This window comes from Bombina bombina, chromosome 5, assembly GCF_027579735.1.
Source record: "Bombina bombina isolate aBomBom1 chromosome 5, aBomBom1.pri, whole genome shotgun sequence".
NCBI classification, from domain to species: Eukaryota; Metazoa; Chordata; class Amphibia; order Anura; family Bombinatoridae; genus Bombina; species Bombina bombina.
In genome coordinates, this window is record NC_069503.1 from 628,917,027 (window position 1) to 628,936,158 (window position 19,132).

At 44.0% G+C, this 19,132-nt stretch overlaps 1 protein-coding gene across 1 annotated transcript in view; it reads left to right on the forward strand.

The window, feature by feature from the left end:
* Positions 1-19,132, forward strand: part of NFX1 (nuclear transcription factor, X-box binding 1) — a 588,547-nt gene that overhangs the window by 494,764 nt on the left and 74,651 nt on the right. Inside the window, exon 15 of the mRNA XM_053714588.1 lies at positions 1,469-1,548. Within this exon, the coding sequence (XP_053570563.1) occupies positions 1,469-1,548 (80 nt within the window). The remainder of the gene's footprint in view (positions 1-1,468; positions 1,549-19,132) is intronic.

Here is a 19,132-nt window from a genome sequence, read left to right on the forward strand (position 1 = left end):
CGGTGTGAATGCACTCTCAGCGGATCAACCGCAACTGCCAGGGTGCTCTTAGAATAACAAAATCCAAAGTATGAAGAAAGCAATCTCTGATCTTCAGTCAACAGTGACATTTTTTTTATTAAAGTGTGACGTTTCGGGGGAACACAAGCCCCTTCCTCTGACAAGCAAACAATGTGTGAACAAAACTTTTAAAGACCTGATAGGCCCTCCTCCTAAAGCCCGCCAATCAAAAAGCAGCGTGTGCAAAAGAAACAGGAATGAATTAACAGCTTATTAATAAACATTATCTTGTGTATACAATATAGTGTCAAAGTAACAGATGCAGTGATCCGTGGATTACGTTCTGGGGACACCCCAATGTAACCATTATCTGAAAGTATGAGTCAGATTGCAAGAAAACAGTCAGGTAAACTCAGTGTAAACTAATGTAACCAAATTCAGCCGTCAAAGACGATACGTGTTAGGTAGACTGAGACACGCCCATATGTGACGACACTAGTGACAAAGAAACCCAGAGGGAACTGAAACAAGGCGCAAAAACGCCATCGCCTAGAAACATAAAAAGGGTACTCTAGTGTAGAACCACAAAGTTATATTCATAGCCCGCACCTAAAACTGCTCAAACCAATTCAAGACCTTCAATCAAATCAACTACGGATGACATGCTCTGGGTGTCATAGAAACAAAAATGCACCAATTAAAAAGAAGGGGCGTGGGCTCATTCTGTGACCGTCATCCATCATATGGAACACGCCTATATCACTCAGCAGAAAAGAATTACCCGTAGTCATAATGACTGTTAAGGAAACAAATAAGTGTCAATTGGTCTATGAACAGGAAAAGAAGGGGGCATGGCTACACCACATGTGTGTCATGTGGAACCCGTCTTGACCAATCACCGTCCTAGTGTGTCAAATCCTCTAAACATATTGGTGGTGGTTATGGTAACCGCCAAACAACATTATCTGAAAACCAAAATCGGCGTACGGCCATAAAAAGACTCATCAGACTGTAGCAGAAACATCTTAGTTATCAAAAAAAGTGCAGAGACAGGTACACCAATCCATAAGGGAAAAGGACTTAAAACCAAAGGGAACGCGTTTCTCAATGGAATCACCAATTCCTGAAAACACATATACCATTCTTATTTGATGTGCCTTCCTATGTGCATGTTATTAAGTTTACTTGCTTGTGTGTGTACCTTTCCTCTATAGCTAACTCTAAACAATGTAACTAGAAACAAACTGTTTGAAAAATTATCATGTAGCACCCCAACAATAAGAGGTGGCTAGAATGATCATCATTCCAATAGATTATTATGTGTCCCTTTTTTGATCAAATAACTGGAACAAATCTCTAGCTAGCGTTATATGTTTACCTGACCTTTGAAAAAAGCATTGTTTACAACTTGTTTTGTAATGCAACACAATACACTTTTATGATAATCAATGTTTAATTCACTTTACAGTGTTTCATTCATGTCACAGTGAAGAGAAATGTCCACCCTGCACATATCTTACGCAAAAATGGTGCATGGGTAAACATGAGGTATGTATTACTAGTTTGTATTGTGTAAAGGAAATTACATTGCAAATTCAGTGCCAGATTACAAGTGGAGCGTTATTTATCGCTTTCTCTAGATCGCCAATTGCTCTAGAAGTAAACTTTTATCCACTTCGAGTTGCGCTCGTATTAAGAGTTGAAAGTAACGAGTTATCACTCTTGTGCTAAACCAACGCATCCACACACACATAGGCATAGATATATGCATATATATATATATAGGAATATCTATTTATAAATACATAGAACATATTCTGCTGGTGAAGAACATTGTAATGTGAAATATTTACAGTAAATACACAGTTAAACACTTTATTAAAAATTAATATTGCATAAATATGATTTTACATGTTTTCATTTACTTAACTGCAAAGGGCTCCAATGCAGATATATATATATAGGCAAGTAAAAAAGGAAGCGCACAAAAGCACCTACATAGTGCAAATAAATTTAATCATACAAAAAAACACATGCAATAAGAAGCGAATCCCCCGTAGGGTATCTACTCACAGGAATCAACCTCAAACTTATGAGGTATGTGCAGGCGTATCAGTAAATGTACAGCTAAGGAATGCTGTTAACTGTGATCTGTCCAGGACACTTAAAAAGTATGCCAAAATCCGGGATATTGCTGATAGACGGAGTAGTCTCACAATTTCCTTCACAGTTCCCTTCAGTTTATGGCGTCCGCTCAAGTCAAATAAAGTCTTTCAAAACTGTCCAGGCAGTGTGAAAAACAAACAGCTGATCGCTGATCCGTAGTGACAGATGCAAGGTGGGCGTGGCCTTACGCGTTTCACGGTTATGTCACCGCTTCCTCTGACGAAGCGGTGACTTAAACGCGTAAGGACATGCTCACCTTGTGTCTGTCACTACGGATCAGCGATCAGCTGTTTGTTTTTCACACTGCCTGGACAGTTTTGAAAGTGTATATCTTGGGATATACATTCCTACCAGGAGGGGGCAAAGTTTCCCAAACCTCAAAATGCCTATAAATACACCTCCCACCTCGCTCATACCTTAATTTTACAAACTTTTCCTCCTTGTGGAGGTGGTGAAGCAAGTTGTGCTTGATTTTCTTCTGTGATAGGCGCTTCTAAGCATATTGAAGCCCAGTTCCTCTCAAAGTACAGTGTTTGTCTGAGGGATGTGAAGGGAGTATTTCCTAACGATGCCATGTTTTCACCTATGGGAAATCTATTCTAAGGCTCTCTTTAATCGGTCGCAGAGATTCATCTGCTGCCTCCCTTTACTGATCGACATTATACTCCTCTACCATTACCTCTGCTGATATGTTTCAGTACTGGTTTGGCTGTCTGCTATATGTGGATGGGTGTCTTCTGGTAAGTATATATCATTTTTCTCTTGTAAGGTGTATCCAGTCCACGGGTTCATCCATTACTTGTGGGATATTCTCCTTCCCAACAGGAAGTTGCAAGAGGACACCCACAGCAGAGCTGTCTATATAGCTTCTCCCCTAACCCCCACCCCCAGTCATTCTCTTGCAACTCTCGACAAGATAGGAAGTATCAAGAGATATGTGGTGACTTAGTGTAGTGTTACCTTCAATCAAGAGTTTGTTATTTTTAAACGGTACCGGCATTGTACTGTTTTACTCTCAGGCAGAAATTAGAAGAAGAATTCTGCCTGGAGGTTGATGATCTTAGCGGTTTGTAACAAAGGTCCATTGCTGTTCTCACACATAACTGAAGAGTATGGGAAAACTTCAGTTGGGGGAACGGTCTGCAGATTACCTGCTTTGAGGTATGTTCAGTATTTTTATTTCTAGAGAGATGAATAAGTTCTAGAAAATGCTGGCAGAGCCTTGTGTATTTGAGGTAAGCCAGATGCAGTGATTTAACAACGACTGGGATCTTTCTTACAAAACAGGGTAATACTCATGTTAATGCTCATATTACTTAGTGACAAAACGTTTACATGTTTCATAAATAGGACGTTTTTTTTCTGATGGAGATAAGTCTTTATTTGGGGCCTAGTTTTCCACATGGCTAGTCAGATACTCCTAGGAGTATTTTCTTAAGGCCCCTCTGACATCCAGTACATGGTGGGAGGGGCCTATTTTCGCACTCTAGATGCGCAGTTTCCTTAAGACTGAGACATCCAGCATCCCTAGAGGAGTCCTCTGGCATCTGAGGACCATTATAAAGGGTTTATTTCTTCCCTAAATCGTATTCGAGGGCAGGTAGGAGCCTCAGCAGAGCTGTGGCAAGGTGCTCAACTGTCTTTTACCGGTGGTTGACTTTTTTTAAATCCGGTTTGGGGGCTAAGGGGTTAATCATCCATTTTCAAGTGGGTGCAATGTTGCTTTAGTCCCTTACACACACTGTAAAAATTTCGAAGACTTTACTATATTTTTACACTCTTTTGCAGTTTAAGTGCTAGTTTTTTTCTCTTAAAGGCACAGTAACGTTTTTGTTTAATTGCTGTTTCACCTTTATTAAAGTGTTTTCCAAGCTTGCTTGTCTCATTACTAGTCTGTTAAACATGTCTGACATAGAGGAAACTCCTTGTTCAATATGTTTGGAAGCCATTGTGGAACCCCCTCTTAGAATGTGTACCAAATGTACTGAAATTTCTATAAACTATAAAGACCATATAATGGCGTTTAAAGATTTATCTCCAGAGGATTCTCTGACTGAAAAAAGGGAGATTATGCCATCTAGCTCTCCCCATGTGTCAGAACCTATAACTCCTGCTCAAGTGACGCCAAGTACATCTAGCGAGTCTAATTCTTTTACCTTACAGGACATGGCGGCAGTTATGAATGCTACCCTCTCAGAGGTATTGTCCAAACTGCCAGGGTTACAAGGAAAGCGAGACAGCTCTGGGGCTTGAACTAATACAGAGCTTTCTGACGCTTTAATACCTGTGTCCGATATACCCTCACAATACTCAGAAGCCGAAGCAGGAGAGCTTCTATCTGTGGGTGACATTTCAGATTCAGGGAAGGCGTTGCTTCAGTCTGATTCTGAAATGACAGCGTTTAAATTTAAGCTCTAACACCTCCGCTGATTGCTTAGGGAGGTTTTAGCGACTCTGGACGACTGTGAACCCATTATAGTTCCAGAGAAATTGTGTAAGATGGACAAATACTTTGCAGTGCCTGTTTACACTTTTTTGTTTTTCCAGTCCCTAAGAGGTTTTCGGAAATTATTACTAAGGAATGGGATAGACCAGGTGTGCCGTTCTCTCCCCCTCCTGCTTTTAAAAAGATGTTTCCCATAGATGTCGCTATACGGGACTCGTGGCAGACAGTCCCTAAGGTGGAGGGAGCAGTCTCTACCCTAGCTAAGCGTACAACTATCCCCGTCGAGGACAGTTGTGCTTTCCTAGATCTATTGGATAAAAAATTGTAGGGTCTCCTTAAGAAATTTTTTATACATCAGGGTTTTATTCTCCAGCCTCTTGCATGCATTGCCCCAGTTACTGCTGCAGCGGCTTTTTGGTTCGAGTCTCTTGAGGAGGCTCTACAGGTGGAGAGCCCGTTAGATGATATTTTAGACAGGATTAAAGCTCTTAAGTTAGCTAATTCCTTTATTTTTGACGCAGTTTTTCATTTAACCAAGCTAACGGCTAAGAATTCAGGTTTTGCCATTCTGGCGCGTAGGGCGCTATGGCTTAAGTCCTGGTCAGCAGATGTTACTTCAAAGTCTAAGCTTCTTAACATCCCCTTCAAGGGACAGACCCTATTCGGGCCTGGTCTGAAGGAGATCATTTCTGATATTACTGGAGGAAAAGGTCACGCCCTTCCTCAGGATAGGTCCAATAAGTTAAGGACCAAACAGAATAATTTTCATTCCTTTCGAAACTTCAAGAGTGGCGCAGCTTCAGCTTCCTCTAATACAAAACAAGAGGGAAATTTCGCCCACTCCAAACCAGTCTGGAGACCTAACCAGGTCTGGAACAAGGGGAAGCAGGCCAAAAAACCTGCTGCTGCCTCTAAGACAGCATGAAGGAGTAGCCCCCGATCCGGGACCGGATCTAGTAGGGGGCAGACTTTCTCCCTTCGCTCAGGCTTGGGCAAGAGACGTCCAGGATCCCTGGGCACTAGAGATTGTTTCCCAGGGATATCTTCTGGAATTCAAAGGTTCATCTCCAAAGGGGAGATTTCACCTCTCACAACTATCTGCAAACCAGATAAAGAGAGAGGCATTCTTACGTTGCGTTCAAGACCTACTGGTTATGGGAGTGATCCACCCAGTTCCAAGGGAGGAACAGGGGCAGGGTTTCTATTCCAACCTGTTTATAGTTCCTAAAAAAGAGGGAACTTTCAGACCAATCTTGGATCTCAAGATCCTAAACAAATTTCTCATGGTCCCATCCTTCAAGATGGAGACAATCCGAACCATCCTCCCTATGATCCAGGAGGGTCAATATATGACTACCGTGGACTTAAAGGATGCTTACCTCCACATTCCGATTCACAGAGATCATCATCAGTTCCTAAGGTTTGCCTTCCTAGACAGGCATTACCAGTTTGTGGCTCTTCCCTTCGGGTTAGCCACGGCGCCAAGAATCTTTACGAAGGTTCTAGGGTCTCTTCTGGCGGTTCTAAGACCGCTGGGCATAGCGGTGGCTCCTTACCTAGACGACATTCTAATCCAGGCGTCGACTTTTCAAATCACCAAGTCCCATACGGACATTGTTCTGGCCTTTCTGAGGTCTCACGGGTGGAAAGTGAACACAGAAAACAGTTCTCGCTCTCCTCTCACAAGAGTTTCCTTCCATCTCAGACCACTGCAACTTTGCATGCTCAATCAGTGGAATGGGGACTACACAGATTTGTGCCCTCTGTTAAATCTGGATCAAGAGACCAGGGATTCTCTTCTCTGGTGGTTATCTTGAGTCCATCTGTCCAGGGGAATGAGTTTCCGCAGACCAGAGTGGACTATAGTGACTACAGATGCCAGCCTTCTGGGCTGGGGCGCAGTCTGGAATTCCCTGAAGGCTCAGGAGTCATGGACTCAGGAGGAAGCCCTCCTTCCGATAAACATTCTGGAACTAAGAGCGATATTCAATGCTCTTCAGGCTTGTCCTCAACTAGCTACGGTCAGATTCATCAGATTTCAGTTGGACAATATCACGACTGTAGCCTATATCAACCATCAGGGGGGAACAAGGAGTCCCCTGGCAATAATGGAGGTTTCCAAGATAATTATATGGGCAGAGGTTCACTCTTGCCATCTCTCAGCTATCCATATCCCAGGAGTAGAGAACTGGGAGGCGGACTCTCTAAGTCGGCAGACTTTTCATCCGGGGGAGTGGGAGCTCCATCCGGAGGTATTTGCCCAGCTGATTCAACTATGTTGCAAACCAGAACTGGATCTGATTGCGTCTCGTCAGAACGCCAAGCTTCCTCGTTACGGGTCCAGGTCAAGGGATCCCCAGGCAACGCTGATAGATGCTCTAGCAGTGCCCTGGTCCTTCAGCCTGGCTTATGTGTTTCCACCATTTCCTCTCCTCCCTCGTCTGATTGCCAAGATCAAGCAGGAGAGAGCTTCAGTGATTTTGATGGCACATGCGTGGCCACGCAGGACTTGGTATGCAGATCTGGTGGACATGTCATCCTTTCCACCATGGACTCTGCCGCTGAGGCAGGACCTTCTACTCCAAGGTCCGTTCAAACATCCAAATCTAGTTTCTCTGCGACTGACTGCTTGGAGATTGAACGCTTGATTTTATCAAAACGTGGTTTCTCCGAGTCGGTCATTGATACCTTGATTCAGGCTCGAAAGCCTGTCTTCATGGGGTTCTGTTTGAACCCTTGCATTCCATAGATATCAAGCTTTTATCTTGGAAAGTTCTGTTTTTAGTAGCTATCTCTTCGGCTTGAAGAGTTTCAGAGTTATCTGCCTTACAGTGTGATTCCCCTTATCTGATCTTCCATGCAGATAAGGTAGTTTTGCGTACCAAACCTGGGTTTCTTCCTAAGGTAGTATCTAATAGGAATATCAATCAGGAAATTGTTGTTCCGTCACTGTGTCCTAATCCTTCTTCAAAGAAGGAACGTCTGATACACAATCTTGACGTGGTTCGTGCTTTAAAGTTTTATTTGCAAGCTACTAAGGATTTTCGTCAAACATCTGCATTGTTTGTTGTCTACTCTGGAAAGAGGAGAGGCCAAAAGGCTTTGGCAACTTCTCTTTCTTTTTGGCTGAGAATCCGTTTAGCTTATGAGACTGCTGGCCAGCAGCCTCCTGAAAGAATTACAGCTCATTCTACTAGAGCGGTAGCTTCCACATGGGCTTTTAAACATGAGGCCTCTGTTGAACAGATTTGTAAGGCGGCAACTTGGTCTTCGCTTCATACTTTCTCCAACATAGGTGTGTCCGGTCCACGGCGTCATCCTTACTTGTGGGATATTCTCTTCCCCAACAGGAAATGGCAAAGAGCCCAGCAAAGCTGGTCACATGATCCCTCCTAGGCTCCGCCTACCCCAGTCATTCTCTTTGCCGTTGTACAGGCAACATCTCCACGGAGATGGCTTAGAGTTTTTTAGTGTTTAACTGTAGTTTTTATTATTCAATCAAGAGTTTGTTATTTTGAAATAGTGCTGGTATGAACTATTTACTCAGAAACAGAAAAGAGATGAAGATTTCTGTTTGTATGAGGAAAATGATTTTAGCAACCGTCACTAAAATCCATGGCTGTTCCACACAGGACTGTTGAGAGCAATTTACTTCAGTTGGGGGAACAGTGAGCAGTCTCTTGCTGCTTGAGGTATGACACATTCTAACAAGACGATGTAATGCTGGAAGCTGTCATTTTCCCTATGGGATCCGGTAAGCCATGTTTTATTACGATCGTAAATAAGGGCTTCACAAGGGCTTATTAAGACTGTAGACTTTTTCTGGGCTAAATCGATCATATTTACACATATTTAGCCTTGAGGAATCATTTAATCTGGGTATTTTTTGTAAAATAATACGGCAGGCACTGTTTTAGACACTTTATTCTATAGGGGCTTTCCCTAATCATAGTCAGAGCCTCATTTTCGCGCCGGTATGGCGCACTTGTTTTTGAGAACAGCATGGCATGCAGCTGCATGTGTGTGGAGCTCTGATACATAGAAAAGTCTTTCTGAAGGCATCATTTGGTATCGTATTCCCCTTTGGGCTTGGTTGGGTCTCAGCAAAGCAGATTCCAGGGACTGTAAAGGGGTTAAATATAAAAACGGCTCCGGTTCCGTTATTTTAAGGGTTAAAGCTTCCAAATTTGGTGTGCAATACTTTTAAGGCTTTAAGACACTGTGGTGAAAATTTGGTGAATTTTGAACAATTCCTTCATGTTTTTTCGCAATTGCAGTAATAAAGTGTGTTCAGTTTAAAATTTAAAGTGACAGTAACGGTTTTATTTTAAAACGTTTTTTGTACTTGGTTATCAAGTGTATGCCTGTTTAACATGTCTGAACTACCAGATAGACTGTGTTCTGAATGTGGGGAAGCCAGAATTCCCATTCATTTAAATAAATGTGATTTATGTGACAATGACAATGATGCCCAAGATGATTCCTCAAGTGAGGGGAGTAAGCATGGTACTGCATCATTCCCTCCTTCGTCTACACGAGTCTTGCCCACTCAGGAGGTCCCTAGTACATCTAGCGCGCCAATACTCCTTACTATGCAACAATTAACGGCTGTAATGGATTATTCTGTCAAAAACATTTTAGCCAAAATGAACACTTATCAGCGTAAGCGCGACTGCTCTGTTTTAGATACTGAAGAGCATGACGACGCTGATAATAATATTTCTGAAGGGCCCATAACCCAGTCTGATGGGGCCAGGGAGTTTTGTCTGAGGGAGAAATTACTGATTCAGGGAACATTTCTCAACAAGCTGAACCTGATGTGATTACATTTAAATTTAAGTTGGAACATCTCCGCATTCTGCTTAAGGAGGTATTATCCACTCTGGATGATTGTGACAAGTTGGTCATCCCAGAGAAACTATGTAAAATGGACAAGTTCCTAGAGGTGCCGGGGCTCCCAGAAGCTTTTCCTATACCCAAGCGGGTGGCGGACATTGTTAATAAAGAATGGGAAAGGCCCGGTATTCCTTTCGTCCCTCCCCCCATATTTAAAAAATTGTTTCCTATGGTCGACCCCAGAAAGGACTTATGGCAGACAGTCCCCAAGGTCGAGGGAGCGGTTTCCACTGTAAACAAACGCACCACTATACCCATAGAGGATAGTTGTGCTTTCAAAGATCCTATGGATAAAAAATTAGAAGGTTTGCTTAAAAAGATGTTTGTTCAGCAGGGTTGCCTTCTACAACCAATTTCATGCATTGTCCCTGTCGCTACAGCCGCATGTTTCTGGTTCGATGAGCTAATAAAGGCGGTCGATAGTGATTCTCCTCCTTATGAGGAGATTATGGACAGAATCAATGCTCTCAAATTGGCTAATTCTTTCACCCTAGACGCCACTTTGCAATTGGCGAGGTTAGCGGCTAAGAATTCCGGGTTTGCTATTGTGGCGCGCAGAGCGCTTTGGTTAAAATCTTGGTCGGCTGCTGCATCTTCCAAGAACAAGCTACTTAACATTCCTTTCAAGGGGAAAACGCTGTTTGGCCCTGACTTGAAAGAGATTATCTCTGATATCACTGGGGGTAAGGGCCACGCCCTTCCTCAGGATCGGCCTTTCAAGGCAAAAAATAAACCTAATTTTCGTCCCTTTCGTAGAAACGGACCAGCCCAAAGTGCTACGTCCTCTAAGCAAGAGGGTAATACTTCTCAAGCCAAGCCAGCTTGGAGACCAATGCATGGCTGGAACAAGGGAAAGCAGGCCAAGAAACCTGCCACTGCTACCAAGACAGCATGAAATGTTGGCCCCCGATCCGGGATCGGATCTGGTGGGGGGCAGACTCTCTCTTCTTCGCTCAGGCTTGGGCAAGAGATGTTCTGGATCCTTGGGCGCTAGAAATAGTCTCCCAAGGTTATCTTCTGGAATTCAAGGGACTTCCCCCGAGGGGGAGATTCCACAGGTCTCAGTTGTCTTCAGACCACATAAAAAGACAGGCATTCTTACATTGTGTAGAAAACCTGTTAAAAATGGGAGTGATTCATCCTGTTCCATTAAGAGAACAAGGGATGGGGTTCTACTCCATTCTGTTCATAGTTCCCAAAAAAGAGGGAACGTTCAGACCAATCTTAGATCTCAAGATCTTAAACAAGTTTCTCAAGGTTCCATCGTTCAAGATGGAAACCATTCGAACTATTCTTCCTTCCATCCAGGAAGGTCAATTCATGACCACGGTGGATTTAAAGGATGCGTATCTACATATTCCTATCCACAAGGAACATCATCGGTTCCTAAGGTTCGCATTCCTGGACAAGCATTACCAGTTCGTGGCGCTTCCTTTCGGATTAGCCACTGCTCCAAGGATTTTCACAAAGGTACTAGGGTCCCTTCTAGCTGTGCTAAGACCAAGGGGCATTGCTGTAGTACCTTACTTGGACGACATTCTGATTCAAGCGTCGTCCCTTCCTCAAGCAAAGGCTCACACGGACATTGTCCTGGCCTTTCTCAGATGAACGTGGAAAAGAGTTCTCTATCTCCGTCAACTAGGGTTCCCTTCTTGGGAACAATAATAGACTCCTTAGAAATGAGGATTTTTCTGACAGAGGCCAGAAAAACAAAACTTCTAGACTCTTGTCGGATACTTCATTCTGTTCCTCTTCCTTCCATAGCTCAGTGCATGGAAGTAATCGGGTTGATGGTAGCGGCAATGGACATAGTTCCTTCTGCGCGCATTCATCTAAGACCATTACAACTGTGCATGCTCAGTCAGTGGAATGGGGACTATACAGACTTGTCTCCGAAGATACAAGTAAATCAGAGGACCAGAGACTCACTCCGTTGGTGGCTGTCCCTGGACAACCTGTCACAAGGGATGACATTCCGCAGACCAGAGTGGGTCATTGTCACGACCGACGCCAGTCTGATGGGCTGGGGCGCGGTCTGGGGATCCCTGAAAGCTCAGGGTCTTGGTCTCGGGAAGAATCTCTTCTACCGATAAATACTCTGGAACTGAGAGCGATATTCAATGCTCTCAAGGCTTGGCCTCAGCTAGCGAGGGCCAAGTTCATACGGTTTCAATCAGACAACATGACAACTGTTGCGTACATCAACCATCAGGGGGGAACAAGGAGTTCCCTAGCGATGGAAGAAGTGACCAGAATCATTCTATGGGCGGAGTCTCACTCCTGCCACCTGTCTGCTATCCACATCCCAGGAGTGGAATATTGGGAAGCGGATTTTCTGAGTCGTCAGACATTGCATCCGGGGGAGTGGGAACTCCATCCGGAAATCTTTGCCCAAGTCACTCAGCTGTGGGGCATTCCAGACATGGATCTGATGGCCTCTCGTCAGAACTTTAAAGTTCCTTGCTACGGGTCCAGATCCAGGGATCCCAAGGCGGCTCTAGTGGATGCACTAGTAGCACCTTGGACCTTCAAACTAGCTTATGTGTTCCCGCCGTTTCCTCTCATCCCCAGGCTGGTAGCCAGGATCAATCAGGAGAGGGCGTCGTGATCTTGATAGCTCCTGCGTGGCCACGCAGGACTTGGTATGCAGATCTGGTGAATATGTCATCGGCTCCACCTTGGAAGCTACCTTTGAGACGAGACCTGCTTGTTCAGGGTCCGTTCGAACATCCGAATCTGGTTTCACTCCAGCTGACTGCTTGGAGATTGAACGCTTGATCTTATCGAAGCGAGGATTCTCAGATTCTGTTATCGATACTCTTGTCCAGGCCAGAAAGCCTGTAACTAGAAAGATTTACCACAAAGTTTGGAAAAAATATATCTGTTGGTGTGAATCTAAAGGATTCCCTTGGGACAAGGTTAAGATTCCTAAGATTCTATCCTTCCTTCAAGAAGGATTGGAAAAAGGATTATCTGCAAGTTCCCTGAAGGGACAGATTTCTGCCTTGTCTGTGTTACTTCACAAAAAGCTGGCAGCTGTGCCAGATGTTCAAGCCTTTGTTCAGGCTCTGGTTAGAATTAAGCCTGTTTACAAACCTTTGACTCCTCCTTGGAGTCTCAATTTAGTTCTTTCAGTTCTTCAGGGGGTTCCGTTTGAACCCTTACATTCCGTTGATATTAAGTTATTATCTTGGAAAGTTTTGTTTTTAGTTGCAATTTCTTCTGCTAGAAGAGTTTCAGAATTATCTGCTCTGCAGTGTTCTCCTCCTTATCTGGTGTTCCATGCAGATAAGGTGGTTTTACGTACTAAACCTGGTTTTCTTCCAAAAGTTGTTTCTAACAAAAACATTAACCAGGAGCTTATCGTACCTTCTCTGTGTCCGAAACCAGTTTCAAAGAAGGAACGTTTGTTGCACAATTTGGATGTTGTTCGCGCTCTAAAATTCTATTTAGATGCTACAAAGGATTTTAGACAAACATCTTCCTTGTTTGTTGTTTACTCCGGTAAAAGGAGAGGTCAAAAAGCAACTTCTACCTCTCTCTCTTTTTGGATTAAAAGCATCATCAGATTGGCTTACGAGACTGCCGGACGGCAGCCTCCCGAAAGAATCACAGCTCATTCCACTAGGGCTGTGGCTTCCACATGGGCCTTCAAGAACGAGGCTTCTGATGATCAGATATGTGGGGCAGCGACTTGGTCTTCACTGCACACTTTTACCAAATTTTACAAGTTTGATACTTTTGCTTCTTCTGAGGCTATTTTTGGGAGAAAGGTTTTGCAAGCCGTGGTGCCTTCTATTTAGGTGACCTGATTTGCTCCCTCCCTTCATCCGTGTCCTAAAGCTTTGGTATTGGTTCCCACAAGTAAGGATGACGCCGTGGACCGGACACACCTATGTTGGAGAAAACAGAATTTATGTTTACCTGATAAATTACTTTCTCCAACGGTGTGTCCGGTCCACGGCCCGCCCTGGTTTTTTTAATCAGGTCTGATAATTTATTTTCTTTAACTACAGTCACCACGGTACCATATGGTTTCTCCTATGCAAATATTCCTCCTTAACGTCGGTCGAATGACTGGGGTAGGCGGAGCCTAGGAGGGATCATGTGACCAGCTTTGCTGGGCTCTTTGCCATTTCCTGTTGGGGAAGAGAATATCCCACAAGTAAGGATGACGCCGTGGACCGGACACACCGTTGGAGAAAGTAATTTATCAGGTAAACATAAATTCTGTTTTTTCTAAATTCTACAAATTTGATACTTTTGCTTCCTCGGAGGCTATTTTTGGGAGAAAGGTCTTACAGGCAGTGGTGCCTTCCGTTTAAATGCCTGCCTTGTCCCTCCCTTCATCTGTGTCCTAAAGCTTTGGCATTGGTATCCCACAAGTAATGGATGAACCCGTGGACTGGATACACCTTACAAGAGAAAACAAAATTTATGCTTACCTGATAAATTTCTTTTCTCCAACATAGGTGTGTCCGGTCCACGGCGTCATCCTTACTTGTGGGATATTCTCTTCCCCAACAGGAAATGGCAAAGAGCCCAGCAAAGCTGGTCACATGATCCCTCCTAGGCTCCGCCTACCCCAGTCATTCTCTTTGCCGTTGTACAGGCAACATCTCCACGGAGATGGCTTAGAGTTTTTTAGTGTTTAACTGTAGTTTTTATTATTCAATCAAGAGTTTGTTATTTTGAAATAGTGCTGGTATGTACTATTTACTCAGAAACAGAAAAGAGATGAAGATTTCTGTTTGTATGAGGAAAATGATTTTAGCAACCGTCACTAAAATCCATGGCTGTTCCACACAGGACTGTTGAGAGCAATTAACTTCAGTTGGGGGAACAGTGAGCAGTCTCTTGCTGCTTGAGGTATGACACATTCTAACAAGACGATGTAATGCTGGAAGCTGTCATTTTCCCTATGGGATCCGGTAAGCCATGTTTATTACGATTGTAAATAAGGGCTTCAAAAAGGGCTTATTAAGACTGTAGACTTTTTTTGGGCTAAATCGATTGATTATTAACACATATTTAGCCTTGAGGAATCATTTTATCTGGGTATTTTGATATAATAATATCGGCAGGCACTGTTTTAGACACCTTATTCTTTAGGGGCTTTCCCAAAGCATAGGCAGAGCCTCATTTTCGCGCCGGTGTTGCGCACTTGTTTTTGAGAGGCATGGCATGCAGTCGCATGTGAGAGGAGCTCGGATACTTAGAAAAGACTTTCTGAAGGCGTCATTTGGTATCGTATTCCCCTTGGGGCTTGGTTGGGTCTCAGCAAAGCAGATACCAGGGACTGTAAAGGGGTTAAAGTTCAAAACGGCTCCGGTTCCGTTATTTTAAGGGTTAAAGCTTCCAAATTTGGTGTGCAATACTTTTAAGGCTTTAAGACACTGTGGTGAAAATTTGGTGAATTTTGAACAATTCCTTCATGTTTTTTCGCATTTGCAGTAAAAAAGTGTGTTCAGTTTAAAATTTAAAGTGACAGTAACGGTTTTATTTTAAAACGTTTTTTGTACTTTGTTATCAAGTTTATGCCTGTTTAACATGTCTGAACTACCAGATAGACTGTGTTCTGAATGTGGGGAAGCCAGAATTCCTATTCATTTAAATAAATGTGATTTATGTGACAATGACAATGATGCCCAAGATGATTCCTCAAGTGAGGGGAGTAAGCATGGTACTGCATCATTCCCTCCTTCGTCTACACGAGTCTTGCCCACTCAGGAGGCCCCTAGTACATCTAGCGCGCCAATACTCCTTACTATGCAACAATTAACGGCTGTAATGGATAATTCTGTCAAAAACATTTTAGCCAAAATGAACACTTATCAGCGTAAGCGCGACTGCTCTGTTTTAGATACTGAAGAGCATGACGACGCTGATATTAATATTTCTGAAGGGCCTCTAACTCAGTCTGATGGGGCCAGGGAGGTTTTGTCTGAGGGAGAAATTACTGATTCAGGGCATATTTCTCAACAAGCTGAACCTGATGTGATTGCTTTTAAATTTAAGTTGGAACATCTCCGCATTCTGCTTAAGGAGGTATTATCCACTCTGGATGATTGTGACAAGTTGGTCATCCCAGAGAAACTATGTAAAATGGACAAGTTCCTAGAGGTGCCGGGGCTCCCAGAAGCTTTTCCTATACCCAAGCGGGTGGCGGACATTGTTAATAAAGAATGGGAAAGGCCCGGTATTCCTTTCGTCCCTCCCCCCATATTTAAAAAATTGTTTCCTATGGTCGACCCCAGAAAGGACTTATGGCAGACAGTCCCCAAGGTCGAGGGAGCGGTTTCCACTTTAAACAAACGCACCACTATACCCATAGAGGATAGTTGTGCTTTCAAAGATCCTATGGATAAAAAATTAGAAGGTTTGCTTAAAAAGATGTTTGTTCAGCAGGGTTACCTTCTACAACCAATTTCATGCATTGTCCCTGTCGCTACAGCCGCATGTTTCTGGTTCGATGAGCTGATAAAGGCGGTCAACAGTGATTCTCCTCCTTATGAGGAGATTATGGACAGAATCAATGCTCTCAAATTGGCTAATTCTTTCACCCTAGACGCCACTTTGCAATTGGCTAGGTTAGCGGCTAAGAATTCTGGGTTTGCTATTGTGGCGCGCAGAGCGCTTTGGTTGAAATCTTGGTCGGCTGATGCGTCTTCCAAGAACAAGCTACTTAACATTCCTTTCAAGGGGAAAACGCTGTTTGGCCCTGACTTGAAAGAGATTATCTCGGATATCACTGGGGGTAAGGGCCACGCCCTTCCTCAGGATCGGCCTTTCAAGGCAAAAAATAAACCTAATTTTCGTCCCTTTCGTAGAAACGGACCAGCCCAAGGTGCTACGTCCTCTAAGCAAGAGGGTAATACTTCTCAAGCCAAGCCAGCTTGGAGACCAATGCAAGGCTGGAACAAGGGAAAGCAGGCCAAGAAACCTGCCACTGCTACCAAGACAGCATGAAATGTTGGCCCCCGATCCGGGACCGGATCTGGTGGGGGGCAGACTCTCTCTCTTCGCTCAGGCTTGGGCAAGAGATGTTCTGGATCCTTGGGCGCTAGAAATAGTCTCCCAAGGTTATCTTCTGGAATTCAAGGGACTTCCCCCAAGGGGGAGGTTCCACAGGTCTCAGTTGTCTTCAGACCACATAAAAAGACAGGCATTCTTACATTGTGTAGAAGACCTGTTAAAAATGGGAGTGATTCATCCCGTTCCATTAAGAGAACAAGGGATGGGGTTCTACTCCAATCTGTTTATAGTTCCCAAAAAAGAGGGAACGTTCAGACCAATCTTAGATCTCAAGATCTTAAACAAGTTTCTCAAGGTTCCATCGTTCAAGATGGAAACCATTCGAACTATTCTTCCTTCCATCCAGGAAGGTCAATTCTTGACCACGGTGGATTTAAAGGATGCGTATCTACATATTCCTATCCACAAGGAACATCATCGGTTCCTGAGGTTCGCATTCCTGGACAAACATTACCAGTTTGTGGCGCTTCCTTTCGGATTAGCCACTGCTCCAAGGATTTTCACAAAGGTACTAGGGTCCCTTCTAGCTGTGCTAAGACCAAGGGGCATTGCTGTAGTACCTTACTTGGACGACATTCTGATTCAAGCGTCGTCCCTTCCTCAAGCAAAGGCTCACACGGACATTGTCCTGGCCTTTCTCAGATCTCACGGATGGAAAGTGAACGTGGAAAAGAGTTCTCTATCTCCGTCAACAAGGGTTCCCTTCTTGGGAACAATAATAGACTCCTTAGAAATAAGGATTTTTCTGACAGAGGCCAGAAAAACAAAACTTCTAGACTCTTGTCGGATACTTCATTCCGTTCCTCTTCCTTCCATAGCTCAGTGCATGGAAGTGATCGGGTTGATGGTAGCGGCAATGGACATAGTTCCTTTTGCACGCATTCATCTAAGACCATTACAACTGTGCATGCTCAGTCAGTGGAATGGGGACTATACAGACTTGTCTCCGAAGATACAAGTAAATCAGAAGACCAGAGACTCACTCCATTGGTGGCTGTCCCTGGACAACCTGTCACGAGGGATGACATTCCGCAGACCAGAGTGGGTCATTGTCACGACCGACGCCAGTCTGATGGGCTGGGGCGCGGTCTGGGGATCCCTGAAAGCTCAGGGTCTTTGGTCTCGGGAAGAATCTCTTCTACCGATAAATATTCTGGAACTGAGAGCGATATTCAATGCTCTCAAGGCTTGGCCTCAGCTAGCGAGGGCCAAGTTCATACGGTTTCAATCAGACAACATGACAACTGTTGCGTACATCAACCATCAGGGGGGAACAAGGAGTTCCCTGGCGATGGAAGAAGTGACCAAAATCATTCTATGGGCGGAGTCTCACTCCTGCCACCTGTCTGCTATCCACATCCCAGGAGTGGAAAATTGGGAAGCGGATTTTCTGAGTCGTCAGACATTGCATCCGGGGGAGTGGGAACTCCATCCGGAAATCTTTGCCCAAGTCACTCAGCTGTGGGGCATTCCAGACATGGATCTGATGGCCTCTCGTCAGAACTTCAAAGTTCCTTGCTACGGGTCCAGATCCAGGGATCCCAAGGCGGCTCTAGTGGATGCACTAGTAGCACCTTGGACATTCAAACTAGCTTATGTGTTCCCGCCGTTTCCTCTCATCCCCAGGCTGGTAGCCAGGATCAATCAGGAGAGGGCGTCGGTGATCTTGATAGCTCCTGCGTGGCCACGCAGGACTTGGTATGCAGATCTGGTGAATATGTCATCGGCTCCTCCTTGGAAGCTACCTTTGAGACGAGACCTTCTTGTTCAGGGTCCGTTCGAACATCCGAATCTGGTTTCACTCCAGCTGACTGCTTGGAGATTGAACGCTTGATCTTATCGAAGCGAGGGTTCTCAGATTCTGTTATCGATACTCTTGTTCAGGCCAGAAAGCCTGTAACTAGAAAGATTTACCACAAAATTTGGAAAAAATATATCTGTTGGTGTGAATCTAAAGGATTCCCTTGGGACAAGGTTAAGATTCCTAGGATTCTATCCTTCCTTCAAGAAGGATTGGAAAAAGGATTATCTGCAAGTTCCCTGAAGGGACAGATTTCTGCCTTGTCTGTGTTACTTCACAAAAAGCTGGCCGCTGTGCCAGATGTTCAAGCCTTTGTTCAGGCTCTGGTTAGAATTAAGCCTGTTTACAAACCTTTGACTCCTCCTTGGAGTCTCAATTTAGTTCTTTCAGTTCTTCAGGGGGTTCCGTTTGAACCCTTGCATTCCGTTGATATTAAGTTATTATCTTGGAAAGTTTTGTTTTTAGTTGCAATTTCTTCTGCTAGAAGAGTTTCAGAATTATCTGCTCTGCAGTGTTCTCCTCCTTATCTGGTGTTCCATGCAGATAAGGTGGTTTTACGTACTAAACCTGGTTTTCTTCCAAAAGTTGTTTCTAACAAAAACATTAACCAGGAGATTATCGTACCTTCTCTATGTCCGAAACCAGTTTCAAAGAAGGAACGTTTGTTGCACAATTTGGATGTTGTTCGCGCTCTAAAATTCTATTTAGATGCTACAAAGGATTTTAGACAAACATCTTCCTTGTTTGTTGTTTATTCCGGTAAACGGAGAGGTCAAAAAGCAACTTCT